The sequence below is a fragment of the Cavia porcellus genome, unplaced genomic scaffold (genome assembly GCF_034190915.1).
Source record: "Cavia porcellus strain 051 isolate PalLab524CR breed Dunkin Hartley unplaced genomic scaffold, mCavPor4.1 scaffold_12, whole genome shotgun sequence".
Lineage (NCBI taxonomy): Eukaryota > Metazoa > Chordata > Mammalia > Rodentia > Caviidae > Cavia > Cavia porcellus.
In genome coordinates this window covers 83,877,720-83,898,688 of record NW_026947495.1, presented here as the reverse complement: position 1 = coordinate 83,898,688, position 20,969 = coordinate 83,877,720, and the positions used below count along the sequence as shown (strand labels likewise).

Sequence of the window (20,969 nt, the reverse complement as noted above, 5' to 3'; positions counted from 1 at the left end):
GAGCCACAGGGCACGAGGCCCGGGAGCCAATGCTTTGTGCCGAAGAAGGAAACAAACTGTGCTCATTCAAGCCCGTCACTGCCACGAGCCCCACACGGACAGGAACGGCACTGCCTTTAGCAGAAAACCGGCCCTGGTCTTCTTCCACACTTCGTTCCCGTCCCATCTGTTCCCCTAGTAGAGCTGCAGGATTTTCGGAAAGATTGTGTGACCGTGTGGCCGTCCTGCTGAGAGCCTTCCAGTTAGCACCTTCCTCATAAGCCTGAAGGAGAGAAATTGGTTGATAACTAAATTAACAGTGAGAAATTTTGATGTTTAATTTTCTGAATGCTCTCTCCCAACAGCCTTGGTTTCAACATTGTGCTCTATGGTTTGGGTTCTAAGAGAGATTTACTAGAAAGGTTCCGAACCACCATGCTGCAGGACTCCGTCCATGTGGTCATCAATGGCTTCTTCCCTGGGATCAGTGTAAAGTCAGTAAGTTTCAGAAAGTTTTGAGGGGTGGCACTGTGTCCCCTGACAGGCTACCCCTCCAGGCCCTAGGGTGCTTTCTGGTCCTGGGACAGGGATACAAAGGATTGTCTTAGCCTTCACACTCAGCAGATCATGAAGTGTGGGCGATTGTGTTTGGGCTCAGGAACCAACTCTGTCTGGATTCCCTGCTGTGTAACTAACTGGCCTGTGTGACATTTTAGGAAATGTTAGCTTTGTTTGCCAAATAACAGAACTTCTCTGAAAAATAGGATTATGGAGTCTGCAGCTTTATTATCTTTTTGGAAACACCAAAGACTATGGGTTACGAGGTGTTTATCCTAGACCATCTTCATTGCTCTGTTTCTTCATCGTGGACCAGTTAATTTAAAGCTCTAGGGTGCTAGATACTGAGCAGTGCAGTGTCCCTTCCTGAGTGGCCTCAGTGTGTGCGCTGACTCCTCTGAGGAATGTGGGCCTCTCCTTCTCTCACAGCGGCAGCTTCTGTTTGTATCGCCTTTTCACCTTCGCTCCTTCCGCTTGCTGTAAGCCACAACTCTCACACAGAGAACTGAACTAGTGGACTCTGAAGTCCCACTAGAATGCTTTAAAGTGATTTTTTAGATTTTATAAGTCCAACATAATTTTTAGTCTATAAAAGGATTTGCTAGCTGTATTTGTCCTGCATGTCAGAATAAGTGGTAACTGTCGTGGTGCCTCTTGTGCTTTTGTGGAACAGATCCTGAATTCTATAACAGAAGAAGTCCTTGATCATGTGGGTACTTTCCGAAGTGTTCTGGATCAGCTAGACTGGATCATAAACAGATTTAAAGAAGGTAACACAAAGTAGATGATCTCTAGTTTTAGCATGTAAACATGTGTTTACATCTGCACAAACAAAAATGGGGATCCTTTGACAAAACTCATTTAGACTTGTCTAAGGCAGCTTGTCCTTGGCTTTTGGCTCTGCCTGCCTTCTTCCTCCCCTTGCCTCCAGGCACTTGGATTAGAGGTGTGTGCCACCACACTTGGCTTCCTACTTCTGGGTTTTTGCCTTTTCCTTTCTTGTATGCCCCTGGATCCACTGGCTGTTAGTTACGTGTGGTTTTCTTCTTGCGAAGCCCATGGCCTTGCTTCCTTCTTCATCTTGATCTCTGGCATGTGATGGTTTTGGCAGCTCCCATCCCTAGCCCTTCACTGGCTTTTACTCCCTGATGCTTGTGTAGCTCAGAACCTCCCACCTTGTCATCTCCATCGGCTTCTGTCCTAACCAGGTCTTTCTGCGCAATCTTTGTCCACTGGGAACATGACTCATGTCCCTGGGGCTCCACCCGCAGTGCTGCGTGCATGCTCACCTGCTGTCTGGTGCATGCTTCTTGCTGAGGGTGAGTCCATGGAAGAGCACTTGACTTGAGTGTGTGAGGCCCTGGGCCTAATCCCCAGCTCTGCGACCAAAGACTTCTTTCATTAGGGCCTGACTCAAGTGAGAAGTCATAAAATCTTAGGTTCTGGGCATTAAACCCCTGAGGTCACCTCATCTCACCCATGCATTCATTCATTTTTGGGTTTTTGAGCCAGAGTCTCTCTATGTAGGTCATGCTGACCTTGAACTCTCCATAGTAGCCCAGACTATTCTGGAACTCATGGTGATCCTCCTGCCTCAGCCTCTTAAGTGGTGGGGTTATAGATGTGTGCCACCACACCTAGCTTATCTTTTTTATTTAGAGATAATCCCACATAGTTTCCCAGGCTGGGCTTAAACTTGCAGTGGTCCTGCTTCAGCGTCTTAGAATGCTGGGTGACAAGTGTGTGCCACCAGGCCCAGCTTGGCAAAGTTATTTACTCTATATTATTTTTGTGCGTTTGTTGAGACAGGGTTTCATTACACAGTTCAGGCTTGCCTTGAACACACAACGTAGCCCAGACTGGCCTCAAACTCACAGCAATCCTCTGCTTCAGCCTCCCAGTACTGGTATCCCACACTGCTTTGACAGATACTTTACTAGGTAGGCATTTGTGTGTGGTAGAGACTTCAAAAACATTTACTGAAAGTTACAGTTGCACTCCCTTTCCTTTCAGATTCTTCTTTAGAACTCTTCCTTCTTATCCACAACTTGGACAGCCAAATGTTGAGAGGAGATAAGAGCCAGCAGATTATTGGACAGCTATCATCTTTGCCTAACATATACCTGATAGCATCTATTGACCACCTCAATGCTCCTCTCAGTAAGTTAAAACCTGCTGCTTTCTCTCTGGAAGATGAGTGTTACAAGGTTTTTACTGTGTTTTAGTAGCCCCTCCCCTTTCCATGTTTAAAGACAGTTTAGCTGGGTGTGGAAGCGCATGCCTGTAAGGCCAGCACCAAGTACACTGAGGCAGAGGACTCCTGAGTTAGGGCAGACTGGGCTGCATGGTGAGTTTGAAGCCACCCTGAGCTACTTGTTGAGACCTTTTATCAAAAGAAAAACAAAACAAAAATAAGTGGCATGTCTGGGCACACACCTGTAACTCCTGACTGGGAGGCTAAGACCGCAGGATCTAAGTTTGACCCTCACCTGGGCAGTTTAACAATTTAATTAGACCCTGTCTCACAATTTTAAACAGATTTTCAAAAGGGCTGGGGATGTACTCAGTGGAAGGGACCTGATTTAATACCCAGTGCCAAAAAGAGCACACAGTTGCCTAAAAGAAAGTTATGCTCAGTCTGGGTTAGTTCTTTTGTGATACTGCAGACTGAACCCAGGGAGCTGTGAGCTCCCTCTGTGTCTGCCCTTCGTATTTTTATTTTACTTGGATAGGCTTTCACTGAGTTGCTCGGGTTGGCCTGGAGTTCACATCCTTCTGCCTCAGGCACCCAAGCAGCTAGGGTTCCATACATGCTCCACAGTGCCCAGCCACAGCAAAATTCCTGAAGAGCCAAGTTCACATCGGAAAGAGGGGAATCTTTTTTTTTTTTTGTCTTTTTGAGGCAGGGTCTCGCTATGCAGTTCAGGCTGGCCTTGAGCTCGATGTATAGCCAGGCTGGTCCCGAATTTGCCACGATCCATCTGCCTCAGCCTCCCAGTGCTGGGATTACAGGCGTGCGCCACCACGCCCGGCTCAGAGGGGAATTTTAGAAAAGAAGTCACATGGCAGTTGTTTTGGCTTCGGGTGTTGCAATGTTTCTTTTATAAACTTAATTTACATGCACTGTGATAATCCTGCAGAACAAAATACTGATTGACAATGAAGTCACATCATGAGTTACTGATTTGGATGAGGGATTGTTTAAAAAAGAATTTCAGGATTCTCTGTAATGTTCTTCTGGAACGCAGTCTAGGGACATAATGTGAAAACGTTTTGTGATTCTGTTCTCTGCTTGTGCTAGTGTGGGATCATGCAAAGCAGAGCCTTTACAACTGGCTGTGGTACGAGACCACCACATACAGCCCCTACACCGAGGAGACGTCCTACGAGAACTCCCTGCTGATCACACAGTCCGGCTCACTGCCGCTCAGCGCTCTGACGCACGTCCTGCGGAGCCTGACCCCTAATGCACGGTGAGAAGGAAAGCGTCACTTCCTCCACACTGCGTCAAGGCCTGGGGGTGCAGCTCAGTCCCATGGCATCTGCCTGGCACTCGGCAGGCGCTGGCTTCTCTCCCTGTGCTGCAGATATGTTAACTCATTAACTAAAACCTTTCCAGTCTGGTGGAAAATTCACTCTCTTAAACTCTAAGAGGTACCACGTAGACTTCCTTTAGATCTAATAGCAAAGACTGCTTAAAAGCACTTTGGGTGGTGGGGATACAGCCCACATGCTCAGCACCTACCTGGCAACCGTGAGTTCAATTCCCAGTACCAAAACAAAAACAGAAAAGTTTAATAGAAGACTTTTCTAGTCCAGAGGGCATGGTACTTCCCAGCCAAAGTCCCCCTTCTTCTCTAGACATCTGCACAGCAAGAAGCATAAATACAGAACAGCAACCGGAAGGGGCCACTAGGGCCTGGGGTAGCTCAGTGGTAGTGCATTGCCGACATGCACCAGCACTGCAGAAAGGGCAGAAATGCAAGTACCCAAGTCTGCCGTGCAGACGCAGCTCAGTGTCAGACAGGGGCTCCAAGGCACAGCCACACCAGAGCTTACTCCTGGGAAGCTTTCCCTGGTGGGTGTGTAACTGCATTACCACAAGAGGCTAATTTTAATTACCTCAGAGGCTAATTTTAATGAGTTATTGTGTACCCTGTAAACAGATTTGGGGGCTGAATGGTAGAGCACTTGCCTAGTGTGCATAAGTTCTGGGCTCATCCCCATCACTGTAAACAGTTACTCTATATTAACTTGTACAAATAAGATTAGCATTGCATGGTTATCTTTTTCCCGTGCTGTGGGTCAAACCCAGGCCCTTTCACATGCCAAGCAAGTGCTCTGCACCCCCAGCCCAGCCATCAGCAGCTGTTGTAATGGAGTGAGGAAGAGAAGACGTCTCCCCTCCATTCTGTTAGATTTTTTTTTTTTTTTTTTTTGTACCAGGAACCAAACTTGTGACCTCAAGTTTGCCAGGCAGGTGCTATGCTGCTAAGCGGTATCCCCACCCCCTTCCCCTTCTTTGTACCATTACACTTACTGGTGAAGGACTGTCATGAGTGGATGTGAAGTTGGGGTATGTGCAGGGTAAGAATGCTTGACTTGGCGGGTATGGTGGCCCATGCCTATAACCCTAGCACTCTGGGAAGCTGAGGCAGGAGGATCACTCTGAGTTCGAAGCCAGCCTGAACTACAGAGTGAGACTGTCTCCGAAAGAAACAAAACAAAACAAAAACCTGCTACACATTAGATAGGCACTGACTGTGCTCATACAGATAGTTTCCTATTTTTTCTTTTTTTTTTTTTTTTACCAGTAGCAGGGATTAAACTCACAACCGTGCACTTGCAAGGCAGGCACTTATGCCACTGAGCTAAATCCACAGCCCCTCATGCAGATAGTTTTTATTGGGCATACCTAAGTATCTGAATGTCAGCCTCCAACACTTTTTTAAAAATTTTTAAGTTATTTTGGAATTTTGGTTCATTCTGCAGTTGTTGTGATTTAGTTTCACTTGTATGAATATAATTGACCAAGAATGTTCAAAATTTAGCCATAGTTACAGAGTAGTCATTCAGGAGATTCAAAATGTAATTAAAGAATTAGTCTCTACATCACTATAAAAGTGAAAATGAAAATCTGTAGCAATTTTGGTATAGCCAGGCACTCCCGGGAATCTTCAGTTGTGGAATATTCCTTCCAGCCCCTTAATTCCACTCATTTACTCTCCCACAAAAGTAATTCAAAACACAAAAAATGGACCAGGGATTTAGCTCAGAGGCATAAAGCACCTGCCTACCAATTTTGAGGTTGTGAGTTCAGTTCCTAGCACCCAAAAAAAAAAAAAAGTACCCTTAATGCAGTTATTTTACTCATCTAAAAGAAGATATTACCCAAAACAGTAGAGAGATGACCACTTTGTGGTTTATACTAAGTCATTAAAATTTATTTGGGAGCAGCTTAAAAAGGTATAGGAAAAATGAGTAATTGAAAAGGTACAGCAGGGCCAGGGGTTTAGCTCAGCAGTGTAAGTGCCTGCTTGGTAAGCATGACATCGTGAGTTCGATCCCCAGTACCAAAAAAAAAAAAGGAAGAAAGATACAACATGGTGTGCATAGCTGGGCGTGACAGTGCACACCTGCAGTCCCAGTGCTCTGGGAGCAGAGGTAGGAGAGTCACAGTTCAAGCCCAGCCTGGGCAGTTTAGCAACTTAGAGAGACCCTGCCTCAGAAAAGGGCTGGGGCACCGCTTGGTACAGAGGACCTAGGTTTAGTCTGCAGTGCTAGGAAAAGAAAAACCGTAAAGGTGCCGTTGTATACTTAAATGTTCAGGTTTATGCAGTTCAGTCGCCTCATGCAGAGTGACGGCCAGCACCTAATGTGGCCCTAACGGTGTGGAATCCATACTTGCCTCTTTAGTCATCGTGGATTCCAGATTTTCTACAAGGAGGAAAATCCCAGTGAGAGAAAAACCGACAGTACAGGGGCGGGAAAAGAATAGAGACATGTGATGCGCCAGTGCCAGCTCCCCGCGATGCCTCGTCAGCCTGTGCTGCAAACGTGGCTGGGCGTAGCCAGAAGGGCCCTCAGCAGCTGGCCCGGATGGGGCCTCTCGGGACGGGGCCAGTTGCCAGTAGCCCCATGTCACGTGCCCCTCTCAATGTGGATGCTGGCTGATGGCTGTTTGTCTTTCCCTAGGGGAATCTTCAAGCTGCTGATGAAGCATCAGCTGGAGAACCAGGAGGACCCTTCATACCCTGGTACCTCAACGACCGCCCCTTCCCTCTCCCGCCACCAGCCAGGACGTCCCTGGGCCGGGCTGGGCTCCATGTCTGCCTCTCATACATGGGCATTTTGGGAGACTGGCTTCCTGTTGGGAAAAGATAATGTTCATGAAAAAAAATTTGAAGGAAAAACGTTGTAGTAATTGTTCAGCTCTTAGGACTTAGTTCTTTACTTGTACCTGTATTTGTTTCTTGTCTTTTTGTGATGGGGTCTCACTGCAAAGTTCAGCAGTCTCTGAGCTCACACTGGCCCAGGCTGCCCTCAGACTTAGCGATTATCCTGCCTCAGCCTTCTGAGTGCCAGGATTACAGGCGTGCACCACCACGCCTACGTTGGTTGTCAGAATTGCCCAGGCTGTTGAGTATCCTGTCAGTCATAGCTCTGACTGACGTGGCCTCCTTGGGCAGTACCCAGGCGCCTCCTAGCTTTGATTGTTCTCGTCACCTACCACGTGGCCAGCTGCATGCCACTTCGGGGCTGTGGGCACAGGGTTGCGCCGCAGAGCTGACTGCAGTGGCTGCCTCCTTTTGAACTTCCCAGGCCTCTCCTTTCAAGACTTCTACCAGCAGTGTCGGGAGGCCTTCCTCGTCAACAGCGACCTCACCCTGAGGGCCCAGATGACTGAGTTCAGGGACCACAGGCTCATAAGGACAAAGAAGGTGAGACTGGCTTTCCACCCGCCCCACGCTGGGAGCTGTGCGCATCCACACCGAGGGCCAGGTATCCCTGGCCCAGGACCACCTGGAAGTGAGGCTTGCCAGGCCTGCGACACTGGACCCGGGAGAAACACATGTCAGGAAGGGGCCAGGGCCCACTCCATGCCCCACCGCCACTGGTGGCAGAGCAGGGCTGAGCATTGCTGTTCCTGGCTCCACCCGTCCGGCAGTGCTCACTGAGTATGTGAAATATGGCACACAGTGCTAAGCAGGCCTGAGACCTGGGCGCTGTCCTTTTGGAATTTAAACCTAGTGGGGAGGTGGACAGTAGTGGTCACCACCCATGTAAAACACAAACCATGTCAATCTATGGCCTGGTGTGGGGGTGCACACCTGCGATCCCAGCGTGCAGGAGGCTGAGGCAGCAGGATGCCTCCAAGTTTGAGGCTACCCTGGGCTACATAACAAGAGCTTGTCTCCATAAGAAAAAAAGAAAGGGCATGTGGAAATAGGTGACTTTGACTTCGGCTGATATCACCGCGCTAGTTAGGTCTGGTAGCCGGCAAGGCAGCACACATGCACGTGCTCAGCTCCCAGGGAGGCTTCAGGCAGGAGGATGCGGAGCTGGGGCCTGGCCAGTGTAGCCACACCGCATCTCAAAACCAACATGTTTCAGAAGGGGCTAGGGAAGGAGGGTGGATACACGCTTGCCAAGCGTGAGTGAGGCCCCGAGTCAGTTCCTAGAAGCAGAAAGAATGGGGTTGTGGAGAGGAGAGGAGTATTCCAAGCTAGGAAAGGCACAGCTAGAGATCAGAAAAGGAGGGCGGCCAGGGCGGCCCGGCAGCTGGAGTGGGCATGGGTACAGCCCAGGCAGGGATCTCCAGCCGGTACTCCGGGGCCTGAGCTGGGGCTGAGCACTGGCCACATAACCAAAGTTGGCTCGTGAGTCTCCGTGCATCCAGTTCCCAACTCAGCAGGTGCCAGTGGGGCCAAGAGCAGAGGCAGCAGGAGAGGTCTTGGGCCCAGGAGTGGTGAGGGATGGGAGAGCCAGACAGGGTGGGCAGAGGGTGAGCGACCAGAACCCACAGGAAGCCAGACCAGACATTGCTGCCGGAGAGCAGCTGTATTGGGCGGAGCTGGCTGCCTTGCCATTTGGCTTGGGAAGAGGGGTTTTAGGGTTACTGGGTGGGCGGCTCTGCGGGTGAGCCAAGTGCCAACAGCAGAATGTGACAGGGTTATCGTAGGCGAAGCTGACTTCTGCAGTCGGAACAGTTCTGGGAAGTTTCTTTTTTGCAGCCTAAGCATGAACAGGCTCTGGGGACAGACTGACCGTTCAGAGGGAGAACACACTGACATCTCTCCAGCTGCAGAGTGCGTCAGCCGGAGCAGTGTTGCAAAGCCAAAAGTACACATATGGTGGCCTTCGCCTTCTGTGTGGGTGTGTGGTACCATGCTGTTTTGAAACAGGTCTCACTGTGTGGTCCTGCATCAGCCTCAGGAGGGTTAGGATTACAGACATGTGCCAGCACATCGGTCCCACACCACTTTTTGAGACTCAGTCTTGCTATGTAGCTTAGGCTCAAATTCATTGTGTAGCCCAGGCCAGCCTCCTGCCTCAGCATCCCAAGTGCTGGGATGACAGGCATGCACCGTGTCTGGCGTGCCTTAATTTTTAAATTATATGTTCATCTAAAATAGTTCTTTTAGCTAGGGATTTAGCTCTGCGGCATAAGCGCCTGCCTGGCAAGCACAAGGTCATGAGTTTAATCCCTAGTACCAAAAAAAAAAAAAAAAAAATACAGTTCTTTTAATTAAATGTTGAAATCTTATACTCAGTAATTTCAAGATAACAATATGCAGTGTACTTTTTCTTTTCTTTTCTTTTTTGTGCCAGGGATCGAACTCATAACCACACACTTTGCAGACAGGCGGGCACCTATGTCGCTGAGCTAAATCCCTGGCTGTAATGTACTAATATACCCCTTGTTTTGAATTTTTTTTTTTTCTCTTTAAAGAAAAAGCCCTTTTTGGGAGAGGTACTAGGAGTCAAACTCAGGACCTTGCCCCTGCCAGGCAGGCACCATGCCGCTCCCCGGCCACTGAAATAGCCCTCGATGGCCTGGGAGGGGATCGGTGAGGGGATCGGTGGGAGAGCCTATGGCTTGCAGGCCTAAGGCCTGCCTCGATCCCCAGCACCGCAGGAAGAATCAAACCACAGACCTAAACTAGACCTTACGAGCGCTCCAAGGCACCCAGTAGGTTCGAGTGGCTCTGGCAGGGCACTAACATGAGACTCTGGCACCCTCTAGGGCCCCGATGGCGTGGAGCACTTACTGATCCCTGTGGACAGCCAGACGCTGACTAACTTCCTGGAAGAGGAGGAGGAGGCGACGGTGACGGCCTGAAGTGGCCTCTGCACCTGGCTCCTTGCGCTGCCTCCCTGCGCAGGGACCATGGTGCCACGGGTGGATGTGCCTTCTTCACAGGTCACCTCCGGGGACTCCTGTGGGACGGGGACGCTCAGGGACGCCGGAATGGATGTTTCTCGGCTCTTTTCTGCTAGGGTCAGCATTGCCGGGGCTCCGAGGAGGCCTTTAACACTCCCCGAGTTGGCCCTGCGTGCGCGCCAGCATCTTGGCCAACCGTGTCACGTGGGAGCCGGGGCATAGGGAGGTGGTTCAGGGAAGGGACGAAAGCCGGGCAGGACCCGGCCTACGGCAGAGGGCAGGGAGCAGGCCAGGCTGAGGGAGTCCTGGATCGCGCCACAGTGATTCGCACGGGGTAGGAGTGAGACGGAGCAGGGTGGCCTGCAGCCCTGGGGTGCATGTGGCATCTAGCAGCAGCTATGTGGCCCAGTGGGCACTGGGCACGGTGGCATCAGCCTGCCGCTCAAGATGGTGTCCTGTGACCCCTGCTGAAACTTTCTAAAAGTGCTGGTGACTTCTGTTAATTTCTTTGTGATATAGAATTGATTTTGTGTCTTAAGTATCACTACTGAAAAGACATCATTTATACATGAATTTACTTCTAAAAATATTTTTTGCCAGTAGCATAGCAAATTTGAGTGAGTTTCCTTCCCACGCCTGACCCCTGCCAGCGGCTATTCTGCTGAGAGGGCGCCGTCCATCACTGGGCTCCTAGCCCTGTGCCAGCCACCTCCCTGCCGCCCCACTTAGAGGCACAGTGGTGTCATGCTTGGGGGTTTGCACCTTGCTTTCTTGCTTTTGTCTTGTTTATAGCTGTTACACTATAAAAATATGTAAAATTTTAATGACCTAACATGCAAACTTTTGCATCTGCTCTTAAATATCTATGGTTTATTTTTGTAATTTTGGTGTCTGTATACTATTGGCGAGCAGTCAGTACATGTCAGCAGAGTGCTACTGATAAATAAAAGCCACTTTGGATAGCATCACTGTCTAGCTCCCAGGGCTGGTTATTACTGAGCACACTACCCATGTCTGTGTTCCCTGAGTTTGAGGCCCAGGCTGCCCACTTACACTGCTGCGTCACTGCCCTCCTGAGGCCTCCCATCCACAGCTGACCTAATGGCCAGGATTCTGCACAGGGCTCAGGCCTGCTGGCTGCCGCTCAGTGACCCACTGCGAACCATCCCTGCTCAGGTCCCATGCCTTCCAGGTGACAGAAATGGACAACCCTTGACATTTTGGACAGTATTTCAAAAGGTTTGCTTTTACCATTATCAAAATAACACGTTGAAAAGAGAAAGTACAAATATTTTTTTAAATCTCCCGTCATACCACCGAAAGGAAAAAAAGTCACAGTAAAAGTGGATTGCTAGCTGGGGATGATGGCACACACTTGTAATTCAGCATTTGGGAGGCTAAGGCAAGAGTATCTCTGTGGATTGCAGAGCAAGTTCAAGGCCAACCTGAACTAGAGCGAGACACCATCTCAAAAAGGGGTCAGCCCCACACTATACCAGTTTTGCTCTGAGTTCACCAAACCAGCCCAGTCTCCTCAACCACTTCTTAGCAGGAGGCCTCGGATAATTCTCTTTCCTTTTCGGCTCTCTGAGCGCTACACCACAGAGAGAGGGTCCCGGTCGCACTGAGACAGCACCACCTGCACCCTGTTCTCCAGGTGTGCACACAGCAGGTCTCGTAGCTCCGAGAGAAAGCCGCGTTCCGTGTTGCTGTGCTCGCAGAGGACAACACTGATTCCTTGGGCAGTGGCATCCAGGACGTCGTGATGGGACATTTCACCTGCAGCAGGAAAGTCAGAGCTCAACCAGCAGACATGGAAACTGAATGCATAAGCTTGTGCTGTACATAAAGCATGTGGGCAGCAGAACGGCTCCTCTGACACTGCAACAGCAAAAGCTATCCCTCCAAGAACCCTAACTTTCTCTTGGTGACCCAAGCAAGTGTCCAGGGCTGCTGAGGAGAAAGAGGGGTCCAAGCCTATGATCCCAGCACTGGGGAGGCTGAGGCAGGAAAATCTCCAGGAGTTCAAGGCCAACCTGGGCTACGTGTTAGGTATGAAGCCTGGCTGACCTGGTCAGAGCCTGTCTCCGTAGGGACACTCATAAGCGCTAAAGAGGACTCCTTTAGGTCTGGGCAGGGCATGTGCAGGGTTCCACCTCAGCTACAGCAGCCTAGGGGGGTGCAGGACCCAAGACCGTGTTGACCTGGGACAGAAGGGGATCACATCTGTTTATGTACTGTCTGTCTCTGCCAGTGCTGCAGACTGAACCCTGAAACTGCAGTGAACTCCATCTCCAGGCCTTTCATCTTTTATTCTGGTAGAAGTGCTGAGTTCACCAGGCCAGGCTCAGACTTGTCCTGTCCTCCTGCCTCAGCCTCCCAGCAGCTGGGACTACAGGCCTGATGCTCAGTGTTCCATACTAAGTGATTAAATGACCTCCTTCCCCAAAACTACAGGACATCCCCAATTCTGATGTTGTGCCTATGCAAATGCAAAAGCAGTTTAGGTGTCACACATGCCCCAGCACTGCCCTCACAGTAATGGGAGTGGGGAGCATTCCTACCTGTGAGGTACAGGTCAGCTTGCACCCCCTGAAGAACGCTGCTCCCAGAGCCAGCACACAGGGCCACGTCATGGACCTGGGAGTCTTCAACGTAAGCAAACGAGACAGCCGTGTTTGGCCTGCAGTCCTCTGTGAGGTGTAGGCACTGCTGGCCTCTCACCATGCACAGCACGTGGATGCTGGGGTGCTACAGGAGCAAGCTGCAGCTCCTGGTGCTGCGAGGCCAGGAGACCCCGCCCGGTCTGGCCAAGGGGACCCTGCACTGCTATATGACAGGGACATCTCCACAAGGTGGCCCTGGAGGTGCAGGAAAGCCAAGGAACGTGCTCCTGCGAGCTCGCAGGCCCAAGCCAGGGAGGGTGTCTGCCAGGGGCCTGGAGCTTGCTCCCTCTCCCATCCTGTGGCTTACTAACTCGGGCAGGTGGACTCAGGCTGTATGGCAAGTGCCCACTTGTAGAAGACGTCATGGCACATGCCTGTCATCCCAGCACTTGGGAGGCTGATGCAGGAAGATCACCTCCCCAGACTACGTAGAGACCTGGCCTCAAACTGCCAAACCAAAAAAGGGGAGACAAAGCGTTTGGTCACAGAAGAACAGGGAAATGTGTGACCTCACATGCTGCAAAGGGCCAGGACAAGCCCCAGTGCCAGTCCGTGTGACTGCAGGATACCAGCCTTGTCCCCAAAGGCCTGGAAAAGCTAGGGGAAAAGGCAGTCGCCCGGTAACGGGAGCCCACTGCGCTCAGCCACCACCCTGGACTCCTCCTCCCTGCCTGAATGAGACTGTGGAGGGACTGCCACACTCACCGGAGGGACTGCCACACTCACCGAGGCTCCTGCCCGCTCCGAGTGCCAGCCGGACGTGCGCCAGCTTCAGGTGGCTCTTCACCCGCTCCACCACGGTGGCCAGGGCTACGGGCTCCTCCAGCACGCACAGCCGCCCCATCCCGGTGTGCGGCAGCAGAGGCTGGGAAACGGACCCCAGCTCAACTGGGAGCAGAGCGGGGCCGGAGGTGGCACCTTTCACCCAAGAAGCCGTCCGGGAGCCAGTGGCCGGGGCCAGGAGCCGCCCACCGCCGCTGCCGCGAGCCCCGCCCGGCCCGCACCTCCCGAGCCGCGCGGCACCCGCACCTTCTCCAGGGCCAGGATCTCCATCTCCTCGTAGAGCCCGCCGTGCTGTGACAACCAGGCCACCACGCGTGTCAGAGCCTCCTGCGTGCAGTTCAGGCTCAGCCGCACCTGCTCCTCGCCGTCAGCCCTGCCACGCAAGACACGGAGTCCGCCCCGCTGACAGCTTCCTGCGCAGCACTAACCCTCTCTCGCCCCCTCGTGCCCCAGCCCCAGCACCCCCACGGGGCGGCCCTGCCCCTGGGGCAGGGCTCTGTGAGGGACGCTGGCGGGCCCTGGAAGCCCTGACTACACACAGACCTCTTAAAAAGCTCTTTGAAACAGGATCCAAGTTACACAAGGTAGGCCTCAAACTTGAGAATTTCCTGCCTCAGCCTCCCAACTAGCCACTAAGAATACCACCACACCCCCCTGAAGTTGTTTTGTTTTGTTTTGTTTTCTTGGTGGCAGTGGGGACTGCACTGTACGCGCAGTGTCACTCCCTGCAGCTTCCAGATACCCTACAGTACTGGAGATGGATCCCTGGGCCTCTGCACTGAGCCACAGCGTACTCCAGCCTTTTTTTTTTTTTTTTCTTCCGTACCAGGGATTGAACTCACGACTGCCTGCTTGCAAGGCAGTTGCTTATGCCGCTGAGCTAAATCCCCCCCCCCCTCCGCCTTCTTTTAAAATCTTTTGAGCCAGGGTCTTGCTAGTTTCCCAGACCGGACTGGAACTTATGAGCTCCTGCTTCAGCCTTCCTAGCTCTGAGGTTACAGAAGTGTGTCGCCATAACCTAGCAGAAACATTTTTGTTATTCACAGAATTCTAGGGGCTGGGGATTTAGCTCAGTGGCATAAGCAACTGCGTGGCAAGCGTGAGGTTGTGGGTTTGATCCCTGGTACCACAAAAAGAAAAACAAACAAACAAAAAAAACCCCACAGAATTCTAGAAATTAAGAACACGTAAGAAATAACCTACAAGCATAATTTGTCAGCACTGAAATCATCTGTGTGCCTTGTTTGTGTCTTGATAGGGTCTCACCACGTAGTTGAGTAATCCTATACTCACACCATAGCCCAGGCTTGCTTTGCTTTTCTTTTCTCAATACCAGGAATCAAACTCCTGATCTTGCTCTTGCCAGGCAGGTGCTGTGCAGCTGAGCTACATTCCTGGCCCGCCGAGGACAGCTTTAATATCATGGCAATCCGCCTGCCTCAGCCTCCCAGCATTACAGATGTGAGCCACCCTGCCCAACTAGAGCTTTGAAAGAAAAGAAAAACAGTGCCTGGGCCCCAGCCTAATGTTAAAGCCCAGATATTATCTACAACATGGGAAAACCGAGGGAAACTAGAAAGTCCACAATAGGCCAGCACTGGGAGCCACTGAAACGGGAAACTGAACACAGCTGCAGGGCTGCAAGATAAGGTCACAGCTAAGGACACCTGGCCTCTAATTCCAATTAACTAAAGACGATAGCTGTAGGCATTTCACTCCTGTACACGGAGATCTTCTATGATACTTCTAAATTAACATAATTTGTTACTTGGAAAGGTCAGTAAACCACTCCCAAGGTCTGTTCAATTTCCTACATCTTCCTCTCTAACCCCTCCCTTGTTTGGAAACTAAATAAATAGGGCCACCCAGAGGCATCCCTCGTCTTCCCCACCAGAGTATCAAACTCTGCAGATGGTTTTGGAGCCATCTTCTGGAGCCCTAAAATGACACCACTTATTTATTTTAAGCCATTACTGTACACTCGTTTTGGAGCTTGGGGATCTAGGCCAAGTGTGGTTGTACATGCCTATAATCCCAGCTCTCCAAGAAGCTGAGGCAAGAAGATGGAGAGTTCAAGGGTAACATAGAGCAAAACCCTCTTTCCAAAAAGAAAAGTCCAAGTCAGTAGGAAGACAAATGCTTAAATCTACAGCACCAGGTAGTAAAAACACAAAGATTTCTAAAATACCCTGTTAAGTAAGGAAGGCAAATACTACCAGGCCTCACAGTGTAGACCTGCAAACCCAGCACCCTGGAGGCCAAGGCAGGAGGCTCCCTAAACCTCCCAACAGCTGTGCTCCTAACAAAACACTGTCTCAAAAAACAAAACAACCTGTAATGCCAGCACTCAGGAGGTTGAGGGAGATGACCTAAGTGTAAGTTTGAGACCAGGCAGAACTGTTGCAAGACCCTGTCTCAAAAGACAAAAGGAAAGAAACCGATGTCCTAGAGACATCCCCGCACCCCACCCCGCATGCTTCTGAGATTCCCTCTTCTCTGAAAAAAAAGACACTGGGGGATGAGGACAAGGACTAGGAGGGCTTCTGTTTGATTTCAATTTTTCATGTATTTGTTTCAGGGATTTTCTTTAAATTTCAGCATCTAAATGGTATTTCTGTATAGAAGACATCAACAAGAAAAATCTACTGAAAGCCTCATAAAAGACTTGAGAGTCCTGAAATTTCCCAAAACTATTACTGATGTACACCCATGGTTTCACAATAAAGAATTTACATTTAGAAGTCAGGCAAGCAAGGTAGTGCATGTCTGTAACCCTAGCAATCAAGAAGCAGGAGAAATGCCGTGAGTGCAAGCCCAGCCTAAACTGCACAGCAAGACCCTATCTCAAAAAAAAAGGGACAATGAGATGTACTTTTCCTTCAAGTCCTTGAAAATCACTGATTTCCTGGAAACTGACAGAAGTAAGCACTATCTCTGTACCATTAGGACCTGTCTATATCTTCTGAAGTAGAAACAAGTACTTTGAACACTATCAGGGGACAGGAAATACCAGGCAGGGTGCCAGGGCCATCCCTTCCACAGGGAGCTGCTCAGGAGCGCCACCCAGAGCCCTACCACTTCGAAGACCCATGGTTCCCTCTGCCCAGAACAAGACACAAGCAAATGATCTGTACAGCCCTTGGAAGCCAAGCCCAGGGAAAGTGATTTCTTCTACACGGACTTTGTAAGAAAGGGCTTATAAATAAAACCACACCCAAAAAAGAAAAATACCTGGTGGAGAAACATGTGATGGAAGCATTGCTGACTCCTTTCAGGGCCGACAGGACGGCGTCCAGGTCCTGGGGGTGCCTAATGCTGAGCTCTACTCGGTGGGTCCCCTCTGTCGGGTGGCTGGCGGCTCTGCAGGGACGGATTGGCCTGGAAGTACAAGCACCTGGGGAAGTCATGAGGAAATCAGAACTGTTCTGGATTTTCATTTTAAGATGTAAAAGCAATGCCAGGGAGGGATTTAGCTCAGCAGCATAAGCACCTGCCTGGTAAACTCGAGGTTGTGAGTTCAATCCCCGGTACCAAAAACAAAAAACAAAAAAACACCGAAGGTGTAAAAGCAAGATAAACTACTACAGGCAAAATTTATAACAAGCACTTAAAAAAAACCATGTTCAAGGGGCTGGGGGTTTAGCTCAGCGGCATAAGCGCCTGCCTTGCAAGCGGGCAGTCGTGAGTTCAATCCCCGGTACCGATTAAAAAAAAGACAAAAAAAGAGAATGGAAAACTAGAACCTGACCCAGTGTCCTTCATATGGCCAAAGTTCAAGAGAAAGCTAAAAGTTGATAGGCAGTTGATTGTGTGTGTGTGTGTGTGTGTGTGTGTGTGTGGTATGTATACATGTAGATCACAGAGATGTTTGAGATATCTCTTATTTCTTCTCATTTTACTATGGGATGTCAAAAACAGCAGAAAAATTTTTCAACCACAAAAATAAATGAGGTGGGTATACCACACACAAGAAAGAAGATAAAGTTTCAGGTACACAAGAAAAAGAACATTGTGCTTAACAGGGAATAAGATCTTGGCAAAAGAAAAAAAAAAATACCTGGTTTTAAAAAGTTGTGTGTATACTGGCATGTAAACCAAGGATGGTTTCAGTTAAAAATTTCTTTGGTTAAAGAAATAACCAAATTACCCAAATTATAGCAAAAGCATAAAAATTCCCTTTGGTTAAGAATCTTGGGGCTGGGGTTTTAGCTCAGTGGCATAAGCACCTGCCTTACAAGCAGGCAGTCCTGAGTTCAATCCCTGGTACCGATAAAAACGAAAAAGACAAAAAAAAAAAAAAAAAAAGAAAAAAACCATGTTCATTTTTCATACAATACAGATATATATACATACCCCTTATAAACATCACCCAGTCCCCCCAACATAGGGACTTGGTATGAACAAACAAGATCAAATTCATTAAAATTTAAATTAATCTAAATATTTTTAAAAATCTAGTTCATTTTCCAGGAGATTTAAATAACTTTTAGATGCCAGAATTGTATACTGCTTTGTAAATCTACTCATATAAATTATGCTTCAAGATCTAAATGCTTGGCCTAGCAGAGTGGCACACACATGTAGTCCCAGCACTCCACAGGCTGAGGCAGGATGATACCAACAATTTGAGGCCAACCTGGGCTACAGAACAAAACCCTATCTCAAAAACAAAACAAAACAAAAACGCACAAGATGCAAAAGCTCATAACAGGCTCATATTAAGAGAAATCACATCATGCCAGGGATCTAGCTCAGAAGCAAAGCACCTGCCTGACAAGCAAAAGGTCCTGAGCTCCATCCACTGTACCAAAAAAAAAAAAAAAAAAAACCCATCATCATAAAAGCCTTATGATGGTAAATACTAAAATGAATACTAAAATGACTTAAAATTTCCTCAGCGGTAGGCATTTTAAGCTTGAATGAAAGTCTAATGTGAATTTAATCAACATCCCAACTACAGCCTGGAAAGGATGAACTTTGACCTCATCAAGAATTTTTTTGAGTGTGGGGGGCCTCTCTGTCACACAAGTGAGGACTCCTACAACCCCAGCAATGAAGACTTATGCTGTCACTCATTAATACGAGTGTCCATATAAATGTAAATATGATATATAAGGTTAACTACATATATATAAAAGTTACACTTTAGTTACACTATTATTTCTCTGAGTTCACTGTATTGTTCAGACAATTGAATGCAGCTGTCTTGTGCTCTGGGTAGAGTGATTTGGGGATGACAATGTGCGATGTATGGTCCACTACTGCCCCTGATTGATGTTTTGAATTTTTTTTTTTTTTTTTTTTTTGTACCTAGGATCGAACTCAGGACCTCGGGATTGCAGGGCAGGCGCTCATGCTGCTGAACTAAATCCTTGGCCCTGAAATTTGGGTTTTTTTAAATTATTTACCCTTTGAAATAAAATAGATTTGGAAAAAAATATGAATGTTTTTCTCTTCGAAATACAAGTTAGTTGTCAGATTTCAACACTATTTTTAAACATAAAAATACAATGGCCTGGTATGGTGGCGCATAGCTGTAATCCCAGCACTGAAGAGGCTGAGGCAGGAGGATGTGAGTTTTGGAGGCCCGCCGGGGGCTACACAGTAAAACCATCTCAAAAAAACCTAAAAAACAAACAAACAAAACTAGTCCTCACCCTCCACATGGCTCAAGCTAACAGAAAGGACACTAAAGATCTCACCGAGCCCCTTGGCCAGCCAGGCGTTGACACCCTGGGGGACGGCGTCCAGCGCTGTGTGTGGGGAGTAGATGGCCACCCTGCCCTCCAGGGCACGGACCACCAGGCGCTCCTTCCAGGTCCCCCAGGTGACACGCTTGAGTGGCCGGAAGATGGGCGGGTGGTAGGAGAGGACCAGGTCAGCCTTCGCCTGCAGGGCCTCCTGCAGCACCGCCTCGGTCAGGTCGTTGGTCAGGAAGAGCGTGCGGACCTTGTGCGGGGGGCTGGGCTCTACGAGGAGCCCCACGTTGTCCCAGCTCTCGGCGAAGGAGAGGGCCGCGAGGTCATTCAGGGCGCTGAGGACGGCCTTCAGATCCATGCCTGAGGAGGAGTGCCGGACCCGGGAACGTGCGAGCTGGACCGCAGCGGGCACCAGACGCCCGGGCAGCGCCAACATGTGACACCAGGCCGAAGCGAGCACTGGGGGCAAAGGCGGGAAGCAGAGCTCCTGTGACTTCCGCGGCAGCTCTGGAGGTCACATCTGGGTGCCCCAGGTTCCTGAGCGCACGGCCATGGCTTCCCGGGCTCTGCCCTCCCGCGGTGGGGATTGGGGGCACTGCGACCCCGGAGCGTCCCTCTCCCACTGCTGCGTTCCCTTCCTTCAAGGCCCCTTGGGCTGTCAGCGCTCCTCCGCCCTTTCCGGGTACTGGAGATGGAACCCGCTGGCCTCCCGGCCCAGCCACATCCCCAGGCCTGGGTTTTTCTCACCCGCCACTACGCGTCCCTAAAGGGCACAGGCGGGGCCTGAATTTGCAATCCTCCAGCCTCAGCCTCCCAGAGGTGCAGGATTACAGGCCTGCCCCACCCATGTCCAGCCCTAAAGAAAGCTTCCCTTGACAACCCTTCCTCTCCACTGTCCGGCCCGACATAGCAATCTACAGCGTGAGTTGGCTGCCGCCTCCCTAGGTGCAGCCAGGTGGGGCCGTGTGGGCCAAGGGAGGCTCGGGGCGCGGCTTCCGGACGCTTGCACGCAGCAGGGACGCGGCAAGGCGGGAAAGAAAAGCGAGAAAGGAGCTCCTGCCTCGAAATAGGAAGGCGCGTCCGCGGCCCCGGGAGGCTCGGGCAGCCTGCGCCCGCCTGGAGCTGCGGCCAGGCCCTGGCTCCGGAAGGAGATAGTCCAAAACTTGCCAAGTTAGGTCACTAGAAAAACAGCACCAACCCTATTTTTAAACGTCGTGTCCGGTTCTCAGTTATGAGAAAAACGACCCAAGTCCTGGGGAGGTTCCGCAAGGAGCAAAGCGGGAGTCCAGCTGCCCCCGCGCCCCTGCCCCTCCGATCCAGGGCTCCGCCAACTCCCCGCACCGGCAACCAGGCTCCAGCCCACCTCGGAGCTGCAAACTTGGCTGGCCCTGTTTCTAGACTTCCGTCACCGTGGCAGCCCACGCCTGTAACCCGGGAGGCTGAGGCAGGAGGATGCAGAGGTTGAAGGGCAGCCTGGGCTAGACGACGAGGTCCTATCCCCAAAAAAGAAACAAACGAAAAAATCCTTACAGCCGGCCGTTAATTATAATAACCCAATTATTTAGGAAGCTTTTTTAATTTCTAGTGTAAAATGAGCCTAAAACGCGGCGGACGCTGACTACAAGACCGAGGAGCGAGTGGTGTGACAGGGACGCGGGCCTCGGGGCAGCGGGCCCCTGCCCAGTGCCGGTCTCGCCGCACTGTCCGCCTCACCAGCCACAGCGCCTGAAGGGAGCGACACGGCCACTGCGCGCGTTTCCAGAGCGCCCACCGCTCACCGGGCCGGAAGGCCTCCGCGGGCGCCACTCCGGACCGGCTCGCGCTGCGGGGTCCCGCGAAGCGGAGGAGGAGGAGGGCACTAGGCGGAAGTGACCGCAGCGGGCGGAGCGGAAGTGGTCC

The 20,969-nt window shown here is 50.5% G+C and overlaps 2 protein-coding genes across 7 annotated transcripts in view; one reads left to right on the top strand and one right to left on the bottom strand.

The window, feature by feature from the left end:
- Nucleotides 1–10,887, top strand: part of Orc2 (origin recognition complex subunit 2) — a 36,926-nt gene extending 26,039 nt beyond the window's left edge. For 2 of the 3 annotated variants that reach the window (XM_003463350.5, XM_005000705.4), the window contains 7 exons: nucleotides 345–477; nucleotides 1,211–1,307; nucleotides 2,551–2,697; nucleotides 3,839–4,010; nucleotides 6,733–6,794; nucleotides 7,360–7,478; nucleotides 9,785–10,887. In XM_003463350.5, coding sequence (XP_003463398.2) covers nucleotides 345–477; nucleotides 1,211–1,307; nucleotides 2,551–2,697; nucleotides 3,839–4,010; nucleotides 6,733–6,794; nucleotides 7,360–7,478; nucleotides 9,785–9,880 — 826 coding nt within the window. In that variant the 3' untranslated portion in view covers nucleotides 9,881–10,887. The remainder of the gene's footprint in view (nucleotides 1–344; nucleotides 478–1,210; nucleotides 1,308–2,550; nucleotides 2,698–3,838; nucleotides 4,011–6,732; nucleotides 6,795–7,359; nucleotides 7,479–9,784) is intronic. The other variant, XM_005000706.4, reaches the window with a different exon arrangement.
- Nucleotides 10,888–11,140: 253 nt separating this feature from the next.
- Nucleotides 11,141–20,928, bottom strand: Nif3l1 (NGG1 interacting factor 3 like 1). 4 transcript variants are annotated; one of them, XM_063259530.1, is made up of 8 exons: nucleotides 20,784–20,928; nucleotides 20,434–20,563; nucleotides 19,074–19,529; nucleotides 16,603–16,765; nucleotides 13,618–13,744; nucleotides 13,294–13,453; nucleotides 12,487–12,570; nucleotides 11,141–11,701 (listed from the first exon to the last, which is right to left on the bottom strand). In XM_063259530.1, the coding sequence occupies exons 3-8, from the start codon at nucleotides 19,504–19,506 to the stop codon at nucleotides 11,517–11,519; spliced, it is 1,152 nt and encodes a 383-aa protein (XP_063115600.1). In that variant the 5' UTR covers nucleotides 19,507–19,529; nucleotides 20,434–20,563; nucleotides 20,784–20,928; the 3' UTR covers nucleotides 11,141–11,516. The 4 variants fall into 4 exon arrangements, with proteins under 4 accessions (XP_063115600.1, XP_063115599.1, XP_013000694.1 ...); XM_063259529.1 differs by lacking the exon at nucleotides 20,434–20,563 and having other exon boundaries at nucleotides 20,784–20,924; XM_013145240.3 differs by lacking the exon at nucleotides 20,784–20,928 and having other exon boundaries at nucleotides 13,315–13,453; nucleotides 20,434–20,570.
- Nucleotides 20,929–20,969: the final 41 nt, after the last annotated feature.